At 35.5% G+C, this 20275-nt stretch overlaps 1 protein-coding gene across 1 annotated transcript; it reads right to left on the bottom strand.

Moving 5' to 3' along the window:
- Window positions 1-4074: 4074 nt before the first annotated feature.
- LOC127074260 (phosphatidylinositol 4-phosphate 5-kinase 8) lies at window positions 4075-6966 on the bottom strand. The gene is made up of 3 exons (XM_051015565.1): window positions 5846-6966; window positions 4985-5243; window positions 4075-4794 (listed from the first exon to the last, which is right to left on the bottom strand). The coding sequence occupies exons 1-3, from the start codon at window positions 6751-6753 to the stop codon at window positions 4636-4638; spliced, it is 1326 nt and encodes a 441-aa protein (XP_050871522.1). The 5' UTR covers window positions 6754-6966; the 3' UTR covers window positions 4075-4635.
- Between the last annotated feature and the right edge of the window lie 13309 nt (window positions 6967-20275).

Raw genomic sequence — 20275 nt, 5'->3', positions numbered from 1 at the left:
AATTATTCTTGAGTGGAAGTGGGATGACATTTCTATGGATTTTGTGACGAGTTTTCCTAAGACTTCTAAAGGAAGTGATACTATTTGGAATATGGTGGATATGCGGACTAAAGAGGCTCATTTCATTCCGATAAAGATCAGTTATCCATTGTAGAAGTTAGTTGAGGTGTATATCGAGAAGATTGTCATTTTTCATGGTATTCCTTCAATTATTGTTTCAGTTAGAGATCATAGGTTCACTTCGAGATTCTGGGAGAGTTTTTAGGAAGTCTTAGGAACCAGATTGCGGTTTAGTTCTGCTTATCATCCGCAGACAAACGATGAGACAGAGGGAATCATCTAGTCTTTAGAATATTTGATGGGAGCTTATGTGTTGGAGCTAAGAGGTAGTTGTGATACTTACTTGCCACTGGTCGAGTTTACCTACAACAATAGTTTCTATTCTAGTATTGGAATGGAAACTTTCGAGGCTTTGTATGGTATAAGGTGTAGGATATCTTTGTGTTGGTATGATTCTGGAAAAAGTGCAGTGCTTGGGTCAGAGACCTTTCAACAACTACTAAGAAGATCAAGATGATTTAGGAAAATATGAAAGCACCGCAAAAAAGACATAAGAGTTATCATGATAAGAGGAGGAAAGCATTAGAGTTCCGATAGGGAGGTCATGTATTCTTGAGAGTCACTCCAGTGATTGATATTGGTCGTGCTTTGAAATCTTAAAAGCTCACACCATGTTTTATTGGTCCTTATCAGATTTTGAAGAGAGTAGAATAAATGACCTAAAAAGTTGACTTATTGCCGTCTCTTTCGAATCTTTAAAGTGTGTTTCACATTTCTCAACTTTAGAAGTGTGTTCTAGTTATGTCTCGTGTGATTCAAATGGATGATGTGAAAATTAGAGATAAATTGATCGTGGAGGCATCACCATTGTGAATCGATGATCGAGAGGTGAAACACTTGAGGGATAAAGTGATCGTTTTTGTGAAGGTTGTCTGGGGAGGACCTGTTGGAGGAAGCATGATGTGAGAGCTAGAGAGTCAGATGAGAGAGTCTTATCCGAAGCTATTTTGTTCAGGTAATTTTCGAGGGCAAAAATTCAATAAGTGAGAGAGAGTTGTAACACCTCGAATTAGATTAATTTATTTAATTGAATTTTTATTGATTTTATTTAACTACTTGAGTGATTTGAATAATTTAAATGAATTATGTGATTTATGTGATATTTTGTTGGGTTTATGGGAATTTGGTGTAGTTTATTTGATCATAATAATATAATAATAGTTAAATAAATAGAAAATAAGAGGTAAAGGAGTTTGGGAGTAGAAATTAGAATTTTTGTAAAGTTTGTGTAGTAAGGAGTGAGTGCACAAGAGTTGAGGGGTAAAAGTGTAAAAAAAGAGTTAATTATATTTTAGGTTAAAATAAATATAATAAGTGAGGAGAGTCAAAGTTAGTGATACGTAGAATTTGTGAGAATTTGAAGAAAAAAAATAGGCAAGTGTGAGAGAAAGAGAACAAGGGCTTGAGGGAGAAGAAGAACAACATAATCAAACTTGTTTAACTATTGGAAATTTAGGTAAGGGGGAATTACTCTAATATATGTGTTATTTCATGAGGGGTAGAGAGGGATCATCATCCTCCTCTTGATTTTGCTATCATTTTCACCATTGTTGAGATTTATGTGTTTTTGGGTAGAACTGTATGCAATCTATTATATTTGTTGTGAAATATATGCAATTCGTATTTCATTTTATACTGAATATTATACATGACGTGACTATGTGCATTTGAATGTTATGGTTGTTGTTTATGTGTTTTGATTTTATGAACATAAGATTAGATTCATGATTAATTGATGAACATGATGATGATTATATGTTGAATTATGATTGATAATAATGATACTTGACAAATTACGAGTTAAATCAATGGTATACGTGATATGTTATGATAATACACATTAAAAATTGGATCATGGTTAAATCAGTGGTATAGGTGAATTTATGATAGATGAATTTAGGTTGGAAAAAATGGGTTTTATGAAGAAAAGTGTGTTTTTCAGTGCTGCCCAGATTGATTCGGATTATGGTTTTAGCATGATTTGGATCACGAAAGTTTTTTACCAGGAAAAGCCTTCTGTTTGGATTGATTCGGATCAGGGATTTCACATGATTCGGATCACGGGGAGGAGTTTTCATTTCAGAGTTCGTTTTCATCACAACTTGAGTTTTATGACTCCGTTTGAGATGCGGTTCGAAACGTTGGGTAGCTGAAGCAAAATACTAACTTATTATGGTCAATTAGAGGTTTAATATGTAAATTAAAATATGAAGAGTATGTTTACTTGTGATAAGTCTTACGAGGCGATTATCGAATAATCATGTAATCGTGAATTGATAGTTGTCATGTTTGAGTTTGTGATGTTGGAATATTCTGAGTGAAGATTGTTATGTGTTGATGAAAATATGACAAATTTAATTGATAAAATATGATGATGAGTTATAATTACATGTTGTTTATGTGACATGTGATATGACTTGTATAATCATGTGATGTAAATATAATTGTATATGTTGTGTTGAGGTGTGTAGTTCAAAAGTGGGAACTACTGTGAATGTTGTATTGCATGTTGTTTATGGTTAAAAGTGGAACCATAATGATTTTTGTTGCATTATTTTGTATGTTATATATCATTTTGTGTAAGTGTGTTGAAAAAGGTTAGTCACGGGTTCAGAAATGGGGATCAGTGATCGTCCAAGGTTCAGAAGTGGGGACCCGGGGTTCAAAAGTGGGAACCCGATTGAATGAGAAACCGTTGTTGAGTGGACAAAATCAGTAACAGACGTCCAAATTGGTATCACCTGGATTGATTCGAGTTGTGAGTCACATTGCATACATAAATGTTACGTGAGTTGATTGTTGTGTTGTTGTGTAAATTGAATGCGTGTTGTTGACTGTGTGATTTAAGTTACCCTTGTAATTTTTTACACCGTTAAAATATGTGAGTGTGTTCACACTCCTTTATTATTTATTTTGTATTGCTTTGTACAATGTTGTATAAATACACAGGAGGAGTAAGTGTTATTGTGGGTTGGAAGAGGACTGTGAATCTCTCTTCGTTTTCTTAATTGTTTTATCGTCGTTTAGTTGAACTGTTACTCTGATATGTAACATCGAGGAACAAGTCGTCTTATTTGTTTTAAGTTAATGTTTGAATTTGATTAATTTTTTCAAGTATTTCGTTGAAGAGATATTGAAAGTTTATGTTAATTATTTTGAGTTATGCTGCGAGTTTTGAAATTAATTGAAAAATATGAATGTTATATTTGAGTAGCATCCTAAAATATAATTTCTTTTAAATTAAGAGTCGGAATTTAAGTGTTAGAGTTATCTTTTTACTTCTCTTTTTTTCATGTTGTAAAGAGGGGACACGTTCAACAATTTTTATGCAAAAGACAACATAATTTAAGGAAGAGCATATAACATGTTCTGACTCAAAAACTTCTTGGTTGACATTATATAAAAGGGGGTAATATGTGAATAAAACTTCTTTGAATGATGTTTCTAGGATTATATAATAAAAAAGGAGGAATATGTGAATGCATTATCTCATCTCTAAGTGTTCATTTTGAATGATGTTTCTAGAATTATATTTAGTTTTTCATGTAAATACCTCTAATAAGTATCAACTCATTTGCATAAACTTTTAAAAATAAATTCATACAAAAAACTTTGATTTTTAATCTTTTTGGTTGCTTGAATTGATTCTCCCATATATGTGAGAATCAAATGACATTGTTTTTAGAGTTTGTTCAAATACTGTTTGTAGGAATCAATCGATGCATTTGTTTGAATAGAATCATGTTTTAAAAACTAGTTCAAGTCTCCATCTTTACATGAATCGAATGTTACATTGATTCATGTGAATTGAATCATGATTCTATTTGATTCGATTCATTCTTCATGTGAACCCAATTTTACTCTCAAAAGCCTCAAAACTCCTTTTAGTGAGATGGATTCAAATCTGACTTTTTTTCTAATTGTTTTCGACATTTGTTTTACTCTAAACATCACTTGTATAAATATAACTCTCATTCATTCATTTCGTTTCAATGTATTATACATTTGTATGACAGCAACCAAACATTTATATTTCCACCAAGAAGCATAATCACTCTCTTGCCTAAAACCAAACATACACTCATATGTTTATAACAGAAAACCAGCATGTAAACTCTACACTATACTATACTAAACTTTCGTAATTTTTTTGGCACTTATGCCATACACAATGCAACTCTTTAAGTATATATTATCTTTACCCTTCCTATACATAAAATAAGCCACTAAAAGTGAGGAATCTATTTGCTCCACAATCTGCCATATAGTTCAATGACACAAAGTGGTTCCAAGTAGGCACCTCACAGCAATACCAACCCAAAGAAAGCATGACTTACCAAAATCTAATTATACCTAGAAAAAGAAAGATTTCGAAATTAAAGATTTGAACCGATGCATGGCAGAAATTAATCCATGACTTGGTTGTTGTTGTATCTCTATGATTTCATCTTCCTTGCATTCATTTTGTTTACCGAAGACGAAATGCTCTTCAATCATCACAAGAGTGAGCGCAATTCATTGGTTATTATTATTGTGGTGCATTGTATTTTGCACAGCCTTTACAGCTGCAACTCTAGCTGCATTTGCTGCTTTATTAGCTGCAGCTGCAACTTTGTTCACCATTTCATCCATCTTTGATATACTCGATGCTTTCTCCGCCGCACCATGTGCATCCTGTTCAAAATGAAACAAGTACTAAATATAGCATTTCTCACAATTATATAACTGTTTGGATGAACAATTTATTTAACAGCTTATAGCATAAACATAAACGGTTTTTATATAAATGTTTTTGGTTAAAGCATCCATTATTAACATGTATTGTTCAATCATATATGTGCAAAAATCCGAAAAGGACTATTACCTGGACAGCTTTGGAAACCTTGGCATGGTCTACCACACATGGAGATTCAGTATGATTGTCTTGCCTTTTAGGATTATCAAGAATTCCATTCTGCCAGTGGCCACACTGTGTTTCTCCATTTCTGAATGTGTACATTCCTAGTCCTTGTCTTCTTCCTTCGTGCCAAGCACCCTCATATCGATGACCATTCTGAAATCGATAAACTCCAAAGCCGTGCATCATGTCGGCAAAATACTCTCCAGCATATATGTCCCCATTTCTGCAATAATAACATTAAAATAGCTGTCAAAGCTCCTTCCAGAGAGAAACTAGACCAACCCTTCTGGTTTTTGACAGTAAATAGTATCAATAACTGACTGAACTCAGAGTAAAATACAAATCTATCCTGTGACTTAACGCAACAGAATGTGACCTATAAACATAATAAAGCCGAATTAACATCCCCTAAACTTCTCAAATGCGATTGTTGGCAACAGGGCCGTCGTCTTTGAGGGTGTGCAAGACAGACTACGGCACACGGCCTAACATAAAATTTGTCACAGTTAAAATATAACTAAAGAAGACCTCATAAAATGTTTGTCACGGTTAAACTATAAAACTATGGTTAAATATAACCTCTCTTTATTTTGTCATGGTTAAACCGCGACTATTCTACGCAGGGCGTCCGAAAAATTGAAACGGCTCTGATTGGCAAGGTAAATGAATCATACACATGGTTGTAAAAACTAACATAATCATTAACTGAGTAACAATTGCCTATTCAATCCAAAAAACAACAACAGAACAAATCAAACAGGAACCATATTCTGATAAGGAACAAAAAATTGTAAGCTGAAAAACAAAACAAGATGAAAAACTAACCTGAAATGGTACCGGCCTAGTCCATGTTTGACACCCCATTTAAACTCCCCAACATAATGACTCCCATCACTGCAAGTATGAACTCCAAACCCATGACAGTGACCATTACACCATTCACCAGTATAAACATCACCCCCAAAAAACCTATAAATTCCAATTCCATGTCTCAAACCCTTCCTATACTGTCCACGATACCTACTTCCTCTAGCCCACGTTTCAACACCATACCCATCATACTTTCCATCAACCCAATCACCTTCAAATCTCCCACTCATATGAAAATGATAAACACCACTCCCTGAACACTTCCCCTTATGAAACTCACCTTCATAAACATCTCCATTACTATAAACTTGAACCCAAGATCCAGAATTTAAGCTCTTCAACCCCTCGTGCTTCGACCCAATTGACCATACAACAGGTTGATGAGAATCCGTTGAAGAAAGGTTTTTGCTAAACGATCGTGTCAAGAACAATCGAATAGAGGGTAAACGAGGGAGTGCTAGGTTGATAGAAATAAAAAGCGCTGAAGACAAGACGAGGACCAAAACGAAATCTAGAAGAGTCGGTTGTGAAATGAGAAAGTAAAGAGAGGTTAAGGAAAGGAAGATGATGAAATGCAAACGAGTTAAAATCTTGAGAGTTGTAAACTTTGAGGTAAAGAATGAAGTGTTTTGATGGGTTTTGTGAGGAGGTGTTTGAGATGGTGAAGATGGGTTATTATTGTTAGAGAAGCGTTGTTCATTGTGAAAATGAAAGAGTGTTGGTGAGTTTGGTGAATGAGGAGAAGAAAAAGGTGTAACTTGGATTGAAAAATGAGTTTGATTTTGAGATAAATCGGAAGAGAGATTCAAGTTATGTTGTTTTCCGATTTCAGAGTCAGATTTGTGAAGGTGACGCATTAACATAGCCAGAAAAATAAAAAAGAACAGGTTTTAAGATTGTTGTTCTGGATTCAGTGTGTGTTTGAAACCTTTTTGTGTGATGAAAAGGTGAAAAGAAACAAAGATGAGTGTTGTGTTTGGATTTTTGAGAGATTATATCAAATCCTAGGTTGCAACTAGGCAACTAGATAAACATGTTGAGATATGAATATGAATTATAGTAATAAAACTAAGTGGAATAATTTAATTTTATATTTAAGTATATCCGTTATTGGAATTGGGTTAATTTTTTTAGTCTAATCAATTTCATTCATATCCTTATTTGAAATAGAGTTCTTAAAATAAATAACTTTATAAAAAAGAAAAGAGATAAATTATTTTTATTAACAATAATATATGTATGTCATCAAATTAATCTATAAATTTTAAATTATTTATATAATTTAATATTTAAAAATATTTTAATTAAATATAGAATATATTTTTTTACATTACCATTAAACTCTTAATAAAATTATTGACCAAAATATATAGATAAAATAAAACCATAAAATTTAGATACATAAAAAAATTAATTATCTTTATACGTTAAGTAAACTAAATTAATAGTTGTACATAAACTTTTAATTATAAAAGTGTTGTTTTACTACACCATTTTATTTATGAAACATTCGATTCATGATTATAAAGATGTTAGTTTAAATATGCTTTTTCACTTTTAATGCATGGAATTCAAACTCAAATTATTAGAATTCTTTAAAAAAAATAGTTATTTTTATTTTGCATAAGAAAAGTATGATGGAGAGAGTATCAGGGAAAAAAAATTAATTAGATTGAATAGGAGAAGGTGTGTAGACCGATAGAAGAATGAGGTTAGGAATTAGAAATATAAGAATGTTTAGTGTTGTATTATTAGAAAAATGGGAGGGAAAAGAAAATAAAGCGAGAATGGGTGTTTCGTATGATGTTTTGGTTAGTAAATACATATTGAATAATGAGATTTAAATTTTAGAGTTATCAGGTGTTTCTTTCGAATCAATAGAAGGATATTCGTAATTTAGATGTTTGAGAGTTGCCACAACAAACGAGTATTCAATTAAATGGTGTATAAAAGTTTGGTATTGGATAGTCTACCAACTCATAGTCTTCCTTGGTCTAAAGTTTGGTATAAAAGGATCTTCTCAAAAGTGTCTTGTTTTATATGGAGATTGTTTAGAAATAGAATTTTCACATATCTTGGCTAGAAGGGGGGTGTTACCAGAGGGGCGGTTAGGGTGTGTCGGAGAGTGTGGGAGTTAAGAGTCAATTTCTCACATCTTCTTTGAGAGTCTAGTATTTGCAGGTGGATGGAATTCCTTATGCAGTTAGGGTGTGTCGGAGAGTGTGGGAGCTAGGAGTCAATTTCTCACATCTTTTTTTAGAGTCTAATATTTGCAGGTGGATGGAGTTCCTTTATCTTAATCTCTTCATAATTTCGGATGGCAGCACTTGGAACAATTTCTCATTCTCAATTATTTGAGCCACTTGCGTTTGGAGCATATGAAAACATATAAACAATAAAGCTTTTTGAAATGAGGAGATTCAAAGCGGAAAAAAGAAATAGAAGAGGCAAAATTAGTGGCAAGAAAGTGGCTTAGAATGAAATCAAATTTAGTATTTGATAACATATATGTGTGGTTCATGAATCCTAAGTTGTGCCTTAGCATCTCGATCGTTTGATAAAGAGGACTTAGAAGAGTCATCTATAGTTTTGTCCCTCTATTTTATCTCTGAGTTCTTTTTCTTTGTCGGGTAGTTTGGCGTTGGAGTATGAGTTATTGCCAGTTTGCAACTTTGTTGTGTCTTTGGTGTTTTCGTCTCGTGGGTGTTGTTGTATCGTGAGCACTTTGTCGCTGAGGATTCTGATTAGTTATAGACTGGCTTTGTTTGCATTGTCGTTGTGTTATTATAGGGTTAATTTGGTGTTATGTAGTCTGCATACGTGTTTGTCCCTATCTGATTAATGTCGCGGGATAAATCTTGGATAATCTCTTGAATCACAATGGAGACCTCATCTAGTAGGGTGCCCCGAAATCTTGGTTTGGTGCGGTGTTGGTTCGGTTTCAATCGGAGTTTGTCTGTCAGTTATGGGGTTGGGAGGCGCCTTAAAAGTGAATTGTGCATTCATTAGTTACTATGAAGCAAACGCTCTGCCAAAGTTTTTAATTCAAGTTTGATGTATGAGGAATATCTAAGATCAGTCCAAATTATGATACCTTTTAAAATTTCGATGCTCGTGGAATTAATTAACAATAGTATATCTGGCTGGCATAGGTGGGTTGCTGGTTTTTATTGAAATTTGGTCGTTTCAAATCTGAGTTTTGTTTTTATAAGGAAATTTATAATGAATTTTGAATTATGTTGGTGTTTATTAGGGGGAGTGTTGGTGGAGATTTTGATTGTTTTGTACAATGGTTATCTCTTAGTTGCTCCATTTTTCCATTTCAAGTTTTTTAGTTTGGTGTGAAGTTGGTGTAATTGTGTGTTTTGTTTATTGTTAGAAGAATATTTTATATTGATTTGAATCTTCTCTTTGCACATTTTAAGTAAAAGAATAGATTTATCTTTAAATTGTTTAGAAGATATTAGATTTTTAATATATTTTGCTTTTTCAAAATAAAGAACAGTTTTGTAGAAGAATACTGATTTTTAAGTAAAACTTAAATCTAAATATCACCAATTTTTTAATATAAGACAAAAAAATTAAACTCTTATGAAGTCGCGCGCAAACCGGCGCGTGATAATTTAATTAATGTAACTGTTTCGTAGAATATCCATGACGTGGCAAACTAGTCCACGTACACGTGGCAACTATATCGACCCTTTATAAGATTAAGGCATTGAACAGTCACATGGTTGTGCTAAATTTACGGAAACGCCCTTCTGCACTTTCCTTTTCATTAAGAAACGTAACAAATGGAAATTCCTACACTATGGTTTAACAAGATACGTAACAAATGGAAAGTCCTATAATATAATTTAACAAGATTAATTATTGTTTTAGTTGATTAATTAACGATAATTTATAAAATAAATTATACAAACTTAATACGTCATATTCGAAACCTTCAATTATCTAATGTGCATATTTAAATATTTTTCTTATACTACTCATTTAACTATCCTTTAACTCATTAATAATATTATTTAACTCATTAATAATATTATTTAAGCTGACTCTCACTCTCCAAGTTGTAATTAAATTTGATAAAATCAAATGATTTGACAATGACATAATACCTTTTCTTATTCATGTAGAATGGTGTCATGTTTTCCATATTTTTAATAAATTATGATAATAGTAATTAACAACAAAGATATTATCATATCTTAATCAATATTTGACTACACAACTTAATAATTACAATGACAACATTATAACAGCTGCCTAATATGAAAAGAATGAGAATCAAAGATTCAATGTATAATTAAATTTGTATAAGATGTGATAGGAAATTAAAAAAGGGGTGAATCTTCCATGTGTACATGAAGTGGCCTTATTTTGTTCTTATCCATTGTTTTTCATAGCCTTATATTACGAAAACCCAAAATTGTTGTCCTTATCCGTTTCTTCTATTTTATGTCTCGTTAGTTTGGGATAGGGCATGGCTCCTTCATATGTCAATGTCCATGTTCTTTTAGCTTGTTCTTCAATCAAAATATATTCAAGAAAATAACAGGACAAATTATGAAACAACGGCAAAATATAAAAAGAATATGATCTAGTAGTCTTGTAGTTTAGATTAAAGGAAAACTCCTTTCAATCAATTTGTATCATTTTCATTATCTCTTTGAAGATTTATCCTCAAAAGCTTTTGTTTTTTTTTTTTACTAAAATATCTTCAATAATAGCTGATAATTTTAAATAATTTAATTATACATTCTTCACTCGATATCCTCTACATCCATATGAATTTAAATATCTGAAAATCTAAAATTACCCTCATATATCTTTGGATATTTATCTTTGAACGTATTTGAAATCACTTTATTATTTGAAAATCAAGTACCCATCTCATTTTTGTCAAAAAATAATTCAAAGATGCATCTACAAATATATCTAAAGTGAATTCGAAGATGCATCTTCTAAAATTTATCTTCAAATATCTTGATACTCCTCTAGTACCAGATGACTCTCATAATCCATAAGTATGTCATCAAGATATTTGTGGATGATGTTGTTAGGAGGAGACTCGAAGGATGATCTCAGAATGATCTACACATATCCGAACTGACGCATGCATCGCTCCGACAGATACATGCACATCAGATTCGTCCTAGATGTCAGTCATCCAAAGTAAAATGAAATGGGTTGAAGGCCATATTATCTTGGTGATTGATGTATGGTGTCTAGTCAATGTCATCATATTGTGTTCGGTTAATATACACATGGAACAACCGCACAACATAATTCCTCGGCGTAGGCAATATAGGAGAGCATGTGGTCGACATCGACGTAGGTACTTAAAGTATTGCCACATCGACGTAGGTTACACTTTTGTCCACAAACACGGACATGCCAACCAAGAATATGGGGTAACACCTCAAAGCACACTCTTGGTGATAAGTAACCTGTAGATCATCGTCGTCGGTATCATTGGCCAACTCCAATTTGTCTTCGTACAGCTTATGCAAGTATGAAATTTTTGCATGAGTACCGCTGGTGCTCTCACATTGCATTAGGGCATCCGTTGGGTTAGCTCCCAAATAAATGACCATCATATCATGGGCTTCATCACGTTTGATCATGAAATGATCAAGTAATTTCCCCCTGATGGGAAGGTGTAGAACACAAGCGACGTGATCTAATGTAATTATCATCTCGCCATTGGGAAAATGGAAAGATGATGTTTCCTTATTTCATCTCTCACATAAAGCCCCATGCATGTAATGACTAATGATCTTGTATCAGGAAAACACGGGTCGGCAAGACCGGAGTATCAGATGAAACTTTTGAACCAATCATCCTTAGACTGATAAAGCTTCAAAATCTTTCAGTTGTAGTTAACAGAGTTCAAACAATCGCGCTCCTATTAAAAAAATAACAATCGTCGGGAATTTGTTTAAAACATATAAATAACAAGCGTTAACAAATATACCTCTTCGGCCCAGATATACCCAACAACACAATCTCTATAGTATATCAGTAAGGAGGTGTCAGGGGGACCTCCTGGATAAGAATCTGCAAGTGGACATACACCAACATGTGCAGAAGAAGCTTCCTCTCGATCAACGTAAGCAGGGGAGACACGCCCTTGTGATGAGGACCCTTGTGACAGACGACTCCTAGAAGTTGATACTTCCCCATCAAGAGACCTATGGAATGCTCTCCAGCTAGCTCTGGTCTGCTCATTCTAAAGTCTAGCTCTCTCACGTTGAACGGACGCGTGCTGAGTTTCTCAGTCGAGTCTCATTCGTTGTTGTTTTCAACCATTTTTCCTGAAAAATATGAGAAAAAGACACCAGTTTACATCCAAGACATTTTCGGATATGTATCTCCGAAAACCAACAGAATATAATTCATAAATGCATCTCCAAAAAATCTTGTGTTTGCATTATTGACAGAAAAATCAGTCTTGCCCTAACAACCCAAAATACAACCAAATCATAGTGCATGTCTCTAACAGCTACCTGTTTCGAATGTAACTACTATCTAATACCTTTAAAACTAACTATTTTACCTAATACATTAATCCAAAAAAAAAACTAAATGAGAAACTTACTCAAAAAAGTGTTGATAAGGATGAAAAATGTTGAATGTAGTATGGAAATTGATACTATTGAAGTAGAGACAATGTTGTTCCTTGAAAAATTGTCTGGAAGAAAGTTGCTCACGATCTCCAATAGAAGTTTTTAAAAGTTTTAGAAAATGAAGAAGAAGAAGAGGGTATGTCCGCGCGCGTTATATATAAATTTAACATTTGTGGAGATACTGATAACGCGAAAATGTATCATATATTTGACTTGACTTACATTGCTTTTTACTTGTTTTCCATAGCATTATGCCATACTTTATGTTTATTTCAGGTATTTATCGAATAAGAAGTGTATATGCAAGCAAAGCGGGAAAAGAGCAAAAAGAAAAGAAAAAGGGAAGAAAATGAAGCAAATGAAAGAAGGTGACGCCCACCACCACAAAGCAAGGTGGCGCCCACCACATGAAACAAGGTGGCACCCACCACCAAATGAAAGGTGTGGCACCCACCACCAAGCAAGAGTGGCGCCCTCCACCTAGCAAGGTGTGGCACCCACTACCTAGGGTTGTGGCACCCACCACCAAACCTTTTCCTCCTTATTTTTCTCCACGCTTTTCTCCACGTCCTATTTATCTCGGTCAACCAACTGCTCCCACTAAGAGATCTTCAAGGCTACTTTCAAGGCAAGGAGTGGGGAGTATATATTAGGGTTTCGGTCTTCAAAGACAAGGGGGTCACTTTTAGCCCGATTTTTGTTAGCATTTTAAGCAGATATTTACTTGTAAAGTGATAGATTCTCCATATCGGGGACTATTACGACTTTAGTTTTAGCGATTGAATTTGATTGTAATTATGTACCCGATTTGGCAAGCGTGTCAGCATTATTTGAATTCAAAAACCATCATTAATTCCAGTTTTCGGTCTATATTCCAAGTTCTATTTTAATTTCTATTTTAATTTCTATTTTAATTGCTTATGCCTTGTCTTATGTTTAATTATCATAATAGCATGTTTGTTCTCGAATCCATGTCCAGCTAAACCAATCGATATCGGTATGTAAAGACCGTCGAAACGACGGGATTCGTAAATAATTGGGGTTGACTTTTATAAAATATTATTTTCTGGTTATAGTTTCTTGTTCTAAATTCGAAATTGTTTTCGTACGAGAGTACAAAGTGAACACAGGTTACGGTCAATAAAAGCGAGAGTTTGAGGTTTTAACCGGATAGCTGAAACTAGGCATTAAATCTAAATACAGCAAGAGCGCTTTAGGATTAATTAGACTCTATTTATTTCCAAAAATTACTTTTAATTCAAATGAGACATCGAGAGCGAAGCATTCTGGTTTAAGAGTATAATCAGAGTCAACAATACGAGAGTGTGAGATAAAGTATTTTAAATAAATAATTTCTACTGAAGAGTATTTTGACGTTTAAGATTACACCAACTATTTATCGAATCCCTGAAGTTTAATTTGTTACATACCGATATCCTGCTATTAAATATTTTTATTAAAATTCTGTTTTCGTTAGTAGTTATTTCTCATCGTCCCTCAACCCCTAGAGAAATCATCAGCCTTAGATTTACGTAGTAACATTAGATAACGGTAAGTTAGATTATTAGTCCTTTGGGTTCGATAATCTTTAAAACTACGCGATACGACTGCGCACTTGCAGACACGAATCCTATAGACATACTAAGTCGCGATCAAGTTTTTGGCGTTGTTTCCGTGGACTAATTTAGTCGATATCGTAACTCCAGTGTTGCCTAGTATAGACTAAGGCAAACAAAATTATTTCCTTTTTTTAATTTGTCGAGTGTATGTCAAGTACTCGCTCTCAAGGCGATAAATTAAAGCTACCATTCGACGAACCAGAGCGTTATCTAAGATTAGAACGCCGAATACGAGAATACCTATCAAGTACAATCTTCCCGATCCTAATATCCATATCCCTTAACCAGTTATAGAACCAAAGATGGCTGAAGGATCACAGAACCATCCTCTCAAGTACTATGTCATCCCTTCGCAGGATGAACCACATAACAGCATCACTACTCCTGCCATCGAGGCAAATAATTTTGAGCTAAAACCTTCGTTCTTGTCAGTCGTACAGCAAAACCAATTTTCCGGTAGTCCCACGGAGGACCCGAACCTACATTTGTCAGTGTTTTTGCAATACGCATACACGGTGAAAGCGAATGGTGTCAGACCTGAAGCTATAAGACTACGTCTTTTCCCTTTCTCATTAAGAGATAGTGCTAGAGCCTGGCTCCAGTCTCTACCGTCCAACTCTATCACTATGTTGAACGAGTTGAAGAAAGTTTTCTTAGCACGATATTTCCCACCTAGTAAGACAATTATGCTAAGAGCCTAAATAAACGGGTTTAAACAAAAAGACAACAAATCACTTTTTGAAGCTTAGGAGAGATACGATGACATGATGAGGCTTTGTTCATATCACGGTCTAGAAGAGTGGTTGATCATCCATACCTTTTAAAATGGTCTCTTATACAACACAAGATTGACAATAGTCACCGTCACAGGTGGCGCACTGATGGATAAACCCTACAATGAGGCTTATCAACTTATCGAAAGCATGACCCAGAATCATTACCAGTGGGGAAGTGAAAGAACCTCCATAGAGAAACCTCCAACAAAAGGCGGTATCTAGGAAATAAGCAGTGTTGACCATGTCAATGCTAAGGTAGAAAACCTTACCATAACACCCGCAGCCACCGTGGCTGCCGTAGCACCGAACTGCAAGATATGCAGAGTTCCTGGGCATGCTGCCCCTGAATGTCAACTTTCGATAGGAATCTCCACAGACCAAGTGAATTATGCTCAAGGAAACCCTTACTCAAACACCTATAACCCAGGTTGGAAGAACCATCCGAACTTTTTCTACAAAAACAATAACGCATTGTATGCACTTAACCAAGCACCTCTTGTACCACCAGGATATCATAAAGCTGCCACAAATACTCTGAACGCTCCTAGGAACTCAAACCTTAAAATAATGATGGAAAACTTCATAGCTACCCAAGCCCAAACAAATAAGAATTTCATAAATCAAAACATACACATTAGTGAGCAAATCAAGCAATTAGCAAACAAAGTAGACACTTTAGCCACCCATAATAAAATGTTAGAAACACAAATTTCGCAAGTGGCTCAACAACAAGCACCTACTGCTGCCCCTGCAAGTACATTTCCTGGACAGCCACAACCAAACCCGAAAGATCATGCAAATGCTATTATACTACGAAGTAGGACAGAATTAGACGGACCAACCGACCCTAGAATTCAAAGTCCAGCCATGCACCAAGACCCTGGTAAAATAACTGAGAAGGAAGACGAACTAAAGGAAAATAAAAGCGAAGAGGCCGTAGAGAAATAAGAACCATATGTGCCTCCACCACCGTATAAACCTCATATCCCGTATCCTCAAAGACTTGTTAAATCCAAAAGTGTAGGGCAATTCAAGAAATTTGTAGAGCTTCTAAAACAATTAAATATCAGAATACCCTTTACAGAAGTCATCACTTAAATGCCCTCATACGCTAAGTTTCTTAAGGAGATCTTATCTAACAAGAAGAAGATTGAGGATAACGAAACTGTTACACTTACTGCTGAGTGTAGCGCTATAATTCAAAACAATATGCCTCCTAAGCTGAAAGACTTAGGGAGTTTCTCCATACCCTGTGTAATCGGGAAGTTTGTCATGGACAAAGCACTATGCGACTTAGGAGCCAGTATTAGCTTAATGCCCTTGTCCATATGCGAAAGGATTAAAATGGGAGAATTGAGACCAACTAGGATGTCCGTACAACTTGCGGATCATTCTGTTAAATTTCCCGTAGGTGTGCTAGAGAACTTTCCAGTGCGCATAGGTCAATTATATATTCCTACTGATTTCATAATCATGGACATAAAGGAGGATTCCAATATCCCTATCATATTAGGAAGACCATTCTTAGCTACTGCCAGAGCTATTATAGATGTAAAGAAAGGCAAGCTAACCTTTGAAGTCAGTGAGGAAAAAGTCGAATTTATTTTGACGCAATTCTTAAAGGCACCAGCTATAGACGATACATGTTGTCTGCTAGATGTCATCAACGAATGTGTAAGAGAAATAGAGAACGAACAAACTTAATACTCCAAAATATTGAAAATTCCAAGGCCTCCTACTTTTGAAGATGAAAATTGGCGTCAGGAATACCAAGATGACAACCTAAGCAAATGTCTAGCAATGACACCCAATCATACGCCTTGCCCGAAGAAACCAGCATTAGAACTTAAAACGCTACCCAAAAATTTAAGGTACGAATTCCTAGACACTGAACTCGAGTGACCTGTGTAACACCCTTCTAAATACCCCAAATATTTAATTAAAATAATAATAAAATATCAATCAGAGTAATTATGCCCTGAAGAGTGTCACACAATTATTTCACGCCAATCATCAAACTATCCTGTCATGCTCATTTATTTAATCAAAATAAGACATTTTTGCATAATTCGCAGCGGATACAAAATAACAACATTCAAATCATGTACTACATTACATGTAAAATGGTTCCACAACCAAAAGAAAGCATAGTAAAACATCCCATCCCGATGTTACATCTACCAGAGCATGACCCGCTAAGGACTACACTAGACTCCACGGACTAGCTCTATTCAATCACTGCTCGTTACCTGAAAAACAGTTGTAAGGGTGAGTTCCTCAATCAATATAATAAGCATTATAAAACATCATGTCATGTTAAGTAATTTAACACATTAATCACCCTAATCGCATAACACATTCAGTAACGGTACATCAACTCAAACATCATATTCAATACCGATGCAAATCATACTTATACTCAATATCAACACAAACACACGTATAATATTGGAACGCATCCATTCATATTATACGCCATACACATTTTATGCAATGAGACTCCATGCATGCGGTACCGACTATTCGTGAACATATAGTTCAACTTCACCGACCAAATCCAGGTACGGCTACCAAGCTCACTAGTCCCACTCATTTGAGACCTAGTGACTCACATCACTAATTCCTCACCATGGGAATTAGCTACCACCCCAAGGGCCATGCTATGCACGCTAAATCACCTAGCATGCAAACATCTACAACAGTCCAAAATGACTAACATCACTAATTCCTCACCATGGGAATTAGCTACCACCATAAAGGCCACAACATGCACGCTAATCACCTAGCAATGCAACATCAACAACAATTCAAGAATAGACATATGCTCACACTCTAAGCCATAAACAGTCTATTCACAATGCATACATCACTGATATATTCACAGCATTATGCATACCATTACACATTATCCACACATTTTATCACAAAAGCATATTACATCATGCCAAACAACAATCACAGTATTAGCACACTCTACTAATACCTATACTACTCAAAACAACGGGAAATGATCCCTACTACATCATACATCAGCTAAGTTACGTCACTCAGCCTAAACAACCAAAACTGCACCACAACAACTCAGAAAAACCACAAGTCTGCCCATACGCGTACTGCCTAGTGCCATACGCGTATGGCCCATTCCTCAGCCAAAACCCATACGCGTAACACCATTCCATACGCGTATGCTACGCGTACCACATCCTCATACGCGTACCAACAGAGACCAAAACACGTTCAAAACATCATCTTCCTCATCCATACGCGTATTGCCTAGTGCCATACGCGTACCATGCCATCTCATACGCGTATTGCCTAGTGCCATACGCGTATGACCAGAAACCAGAATTTCCAGATCTGCAATGGCTTTCTCTGCTACGAGATCTATCCAATTCAACCTTCCACAGTCCAAATTTACACACAATTCATTCATATCATCTAACATGAATCATACACTTTCGATTTCACAAATTGCTAACCTTTCTACCTCTAATTCCTACGAATTTCTTCAATTTTAAATCCCAATTTCGTTCATCCTCAAAAGTTCACAAATTCGTCATACATCATTCAAATCAGAGGCAATTCAATGGTTTCTCACTACCCATCACATATTATCCCATAATACCCATTAATCGATGATAAACCCCCCTTACCTGAGTTAATCCGGCAGCTTTGAGCTTCAAGCTTTTCCTTCCTTCAACCTTCGTTCTCTGGCTCCTTTCCCTTTCTGTCTCTTTTCCCTTTTCACGTGAAAAATAACTTTTTACCAAAAATGGGATTTTTCTAAATTCCAACTTATATATTTTCCAATAATTATTATCCCAATAATAATAATAATAATTCCAAAATAATAATAATAATAATCCAATTATCTAATTAAATTAATAAATATATTATTAACTTAATTTAAATAATTATCATATTATTATCGGGGTGTTACAACTCTCCCCCACTAAAAGAGTTTTCGTCCTCGAAAATATACCTCAAGCGAACAACTCTGGGTAAGACTCCTTCATCTTACTCTCAAGTTCCCAAGTCACATTGCCACCTGCTGGTCCTCCCCAAGCTACCTTCACCAAGGCAATTTCTTTACCCCGCAACTGCTTCAACTCTCGATCCTCGATCCTCATAGGTGATGTTTCCACAGTCAGGTTATCTCTCACCTGTACATCATCCACTTGGACTACATGCGACGGATCATGAATGTACCTCCTCAACTGAGACACATGAAAAACCTCATGCAAATTCACAAGTGACGGCGGTAAAGCGATACGATAGGCTACCTCCCCTATCCTCTCCAAAATCTGATAAGGACCAATAAATCGAGGTGTCAACTTCTTCGACTTCAAAGCTCGACCAACCCCAGTTATCGGAGTAACACGAAGAAACACATGATCTCCCTCTTGGAACTCAAGTGACTTCCTCCTCTTATCATGATAGCTCTTCTGACGACTCTGAGCAATTCTCATCTTCTCCTGAATCATCTTAATCTTTTCCGTGGTCTGTTGAACAATCTCCGGTCCAACCACAGCACTCTCACCGGACTCATACCAACATAACGGTGTCCTACATCTCCTACCATACAAAGCTTCAAACGGTGCCATACCAATGCTCGAATGAAAACTATTGTTGTAGGTAAACTCAATCAAAGGTAAATGACAATCCCAAGCACCTCCCTTTTCCAAAACACAAGCTCTCAAAAGATCCTCTAATGACTGAATCGTCCTCTCAGTCTGACCATCAGTCTGCAGATGATATGCAGAACTCAATCTCAGCTTAGTTCCCAAAGCCCTCTGCAAACCTTCCCAGAACTTCGATGTAAATCTAGGATCTCTGTCCGAAACAATACTCGACGGAATACCATGAAAACTTACAATCTTCTCAATATACAGCTCGGTTAATCTCTCTAACGGATAATCCATTCTGATCGGAATGAAATGAGCCGACTTCGTCAATCTGTCAACAATCACCCAAATAGCTTCGAAATTCTTAGTTGTCCTCGGTAAACCAGAAACAAAATCCATACTGATACTGTCCCATTTCCACTCCGGAATAGCCAACGGTTGCATTAGCCCAGACGGCTTCTGATGCTCAATCTTTGACTTCTGACAAGTCAAACAAGAATAAACAAAACTCGCAATTTCTCTTTTCATTCCCGGCCACCAAAATAACTTTTTCAAATCCTGATACATCTTCGTAGCTCCAGGATGAATACTCAAGCCACTACAATGTCCTTCCTCCAGAATACTCTTCTTAAGTTCGATAACATCCGGAATACACACCCGATTACCAAATTTCAAAACACCATTTTCATCCACTCTGAATTCACCACCTTGACCTTGATTCACTAAAGTCAACTTA

The sequence above is a fragment of the Lathyrus oleraceus genome, chromosome 4 (assembly GCF_024323335.1).
Source record: "Lathyrus oleraceus cultivar Zhongwan6 chromosome 4, CAAS_Psat_ZW6_1.0, whole genome shotgun sequence".
Classification (NCBI taxonomy): Eukaryota; Viridiplantae; Streptophyta; class Magnoliopsida; order Fabales; family Fabaceae; genus Lathyrus; species Lathyrus oleraceus.
Note: the sequence above shows the minus strand (reverse complement) of the source record. Positions and strands in the feature narration are given on the sequence as shown.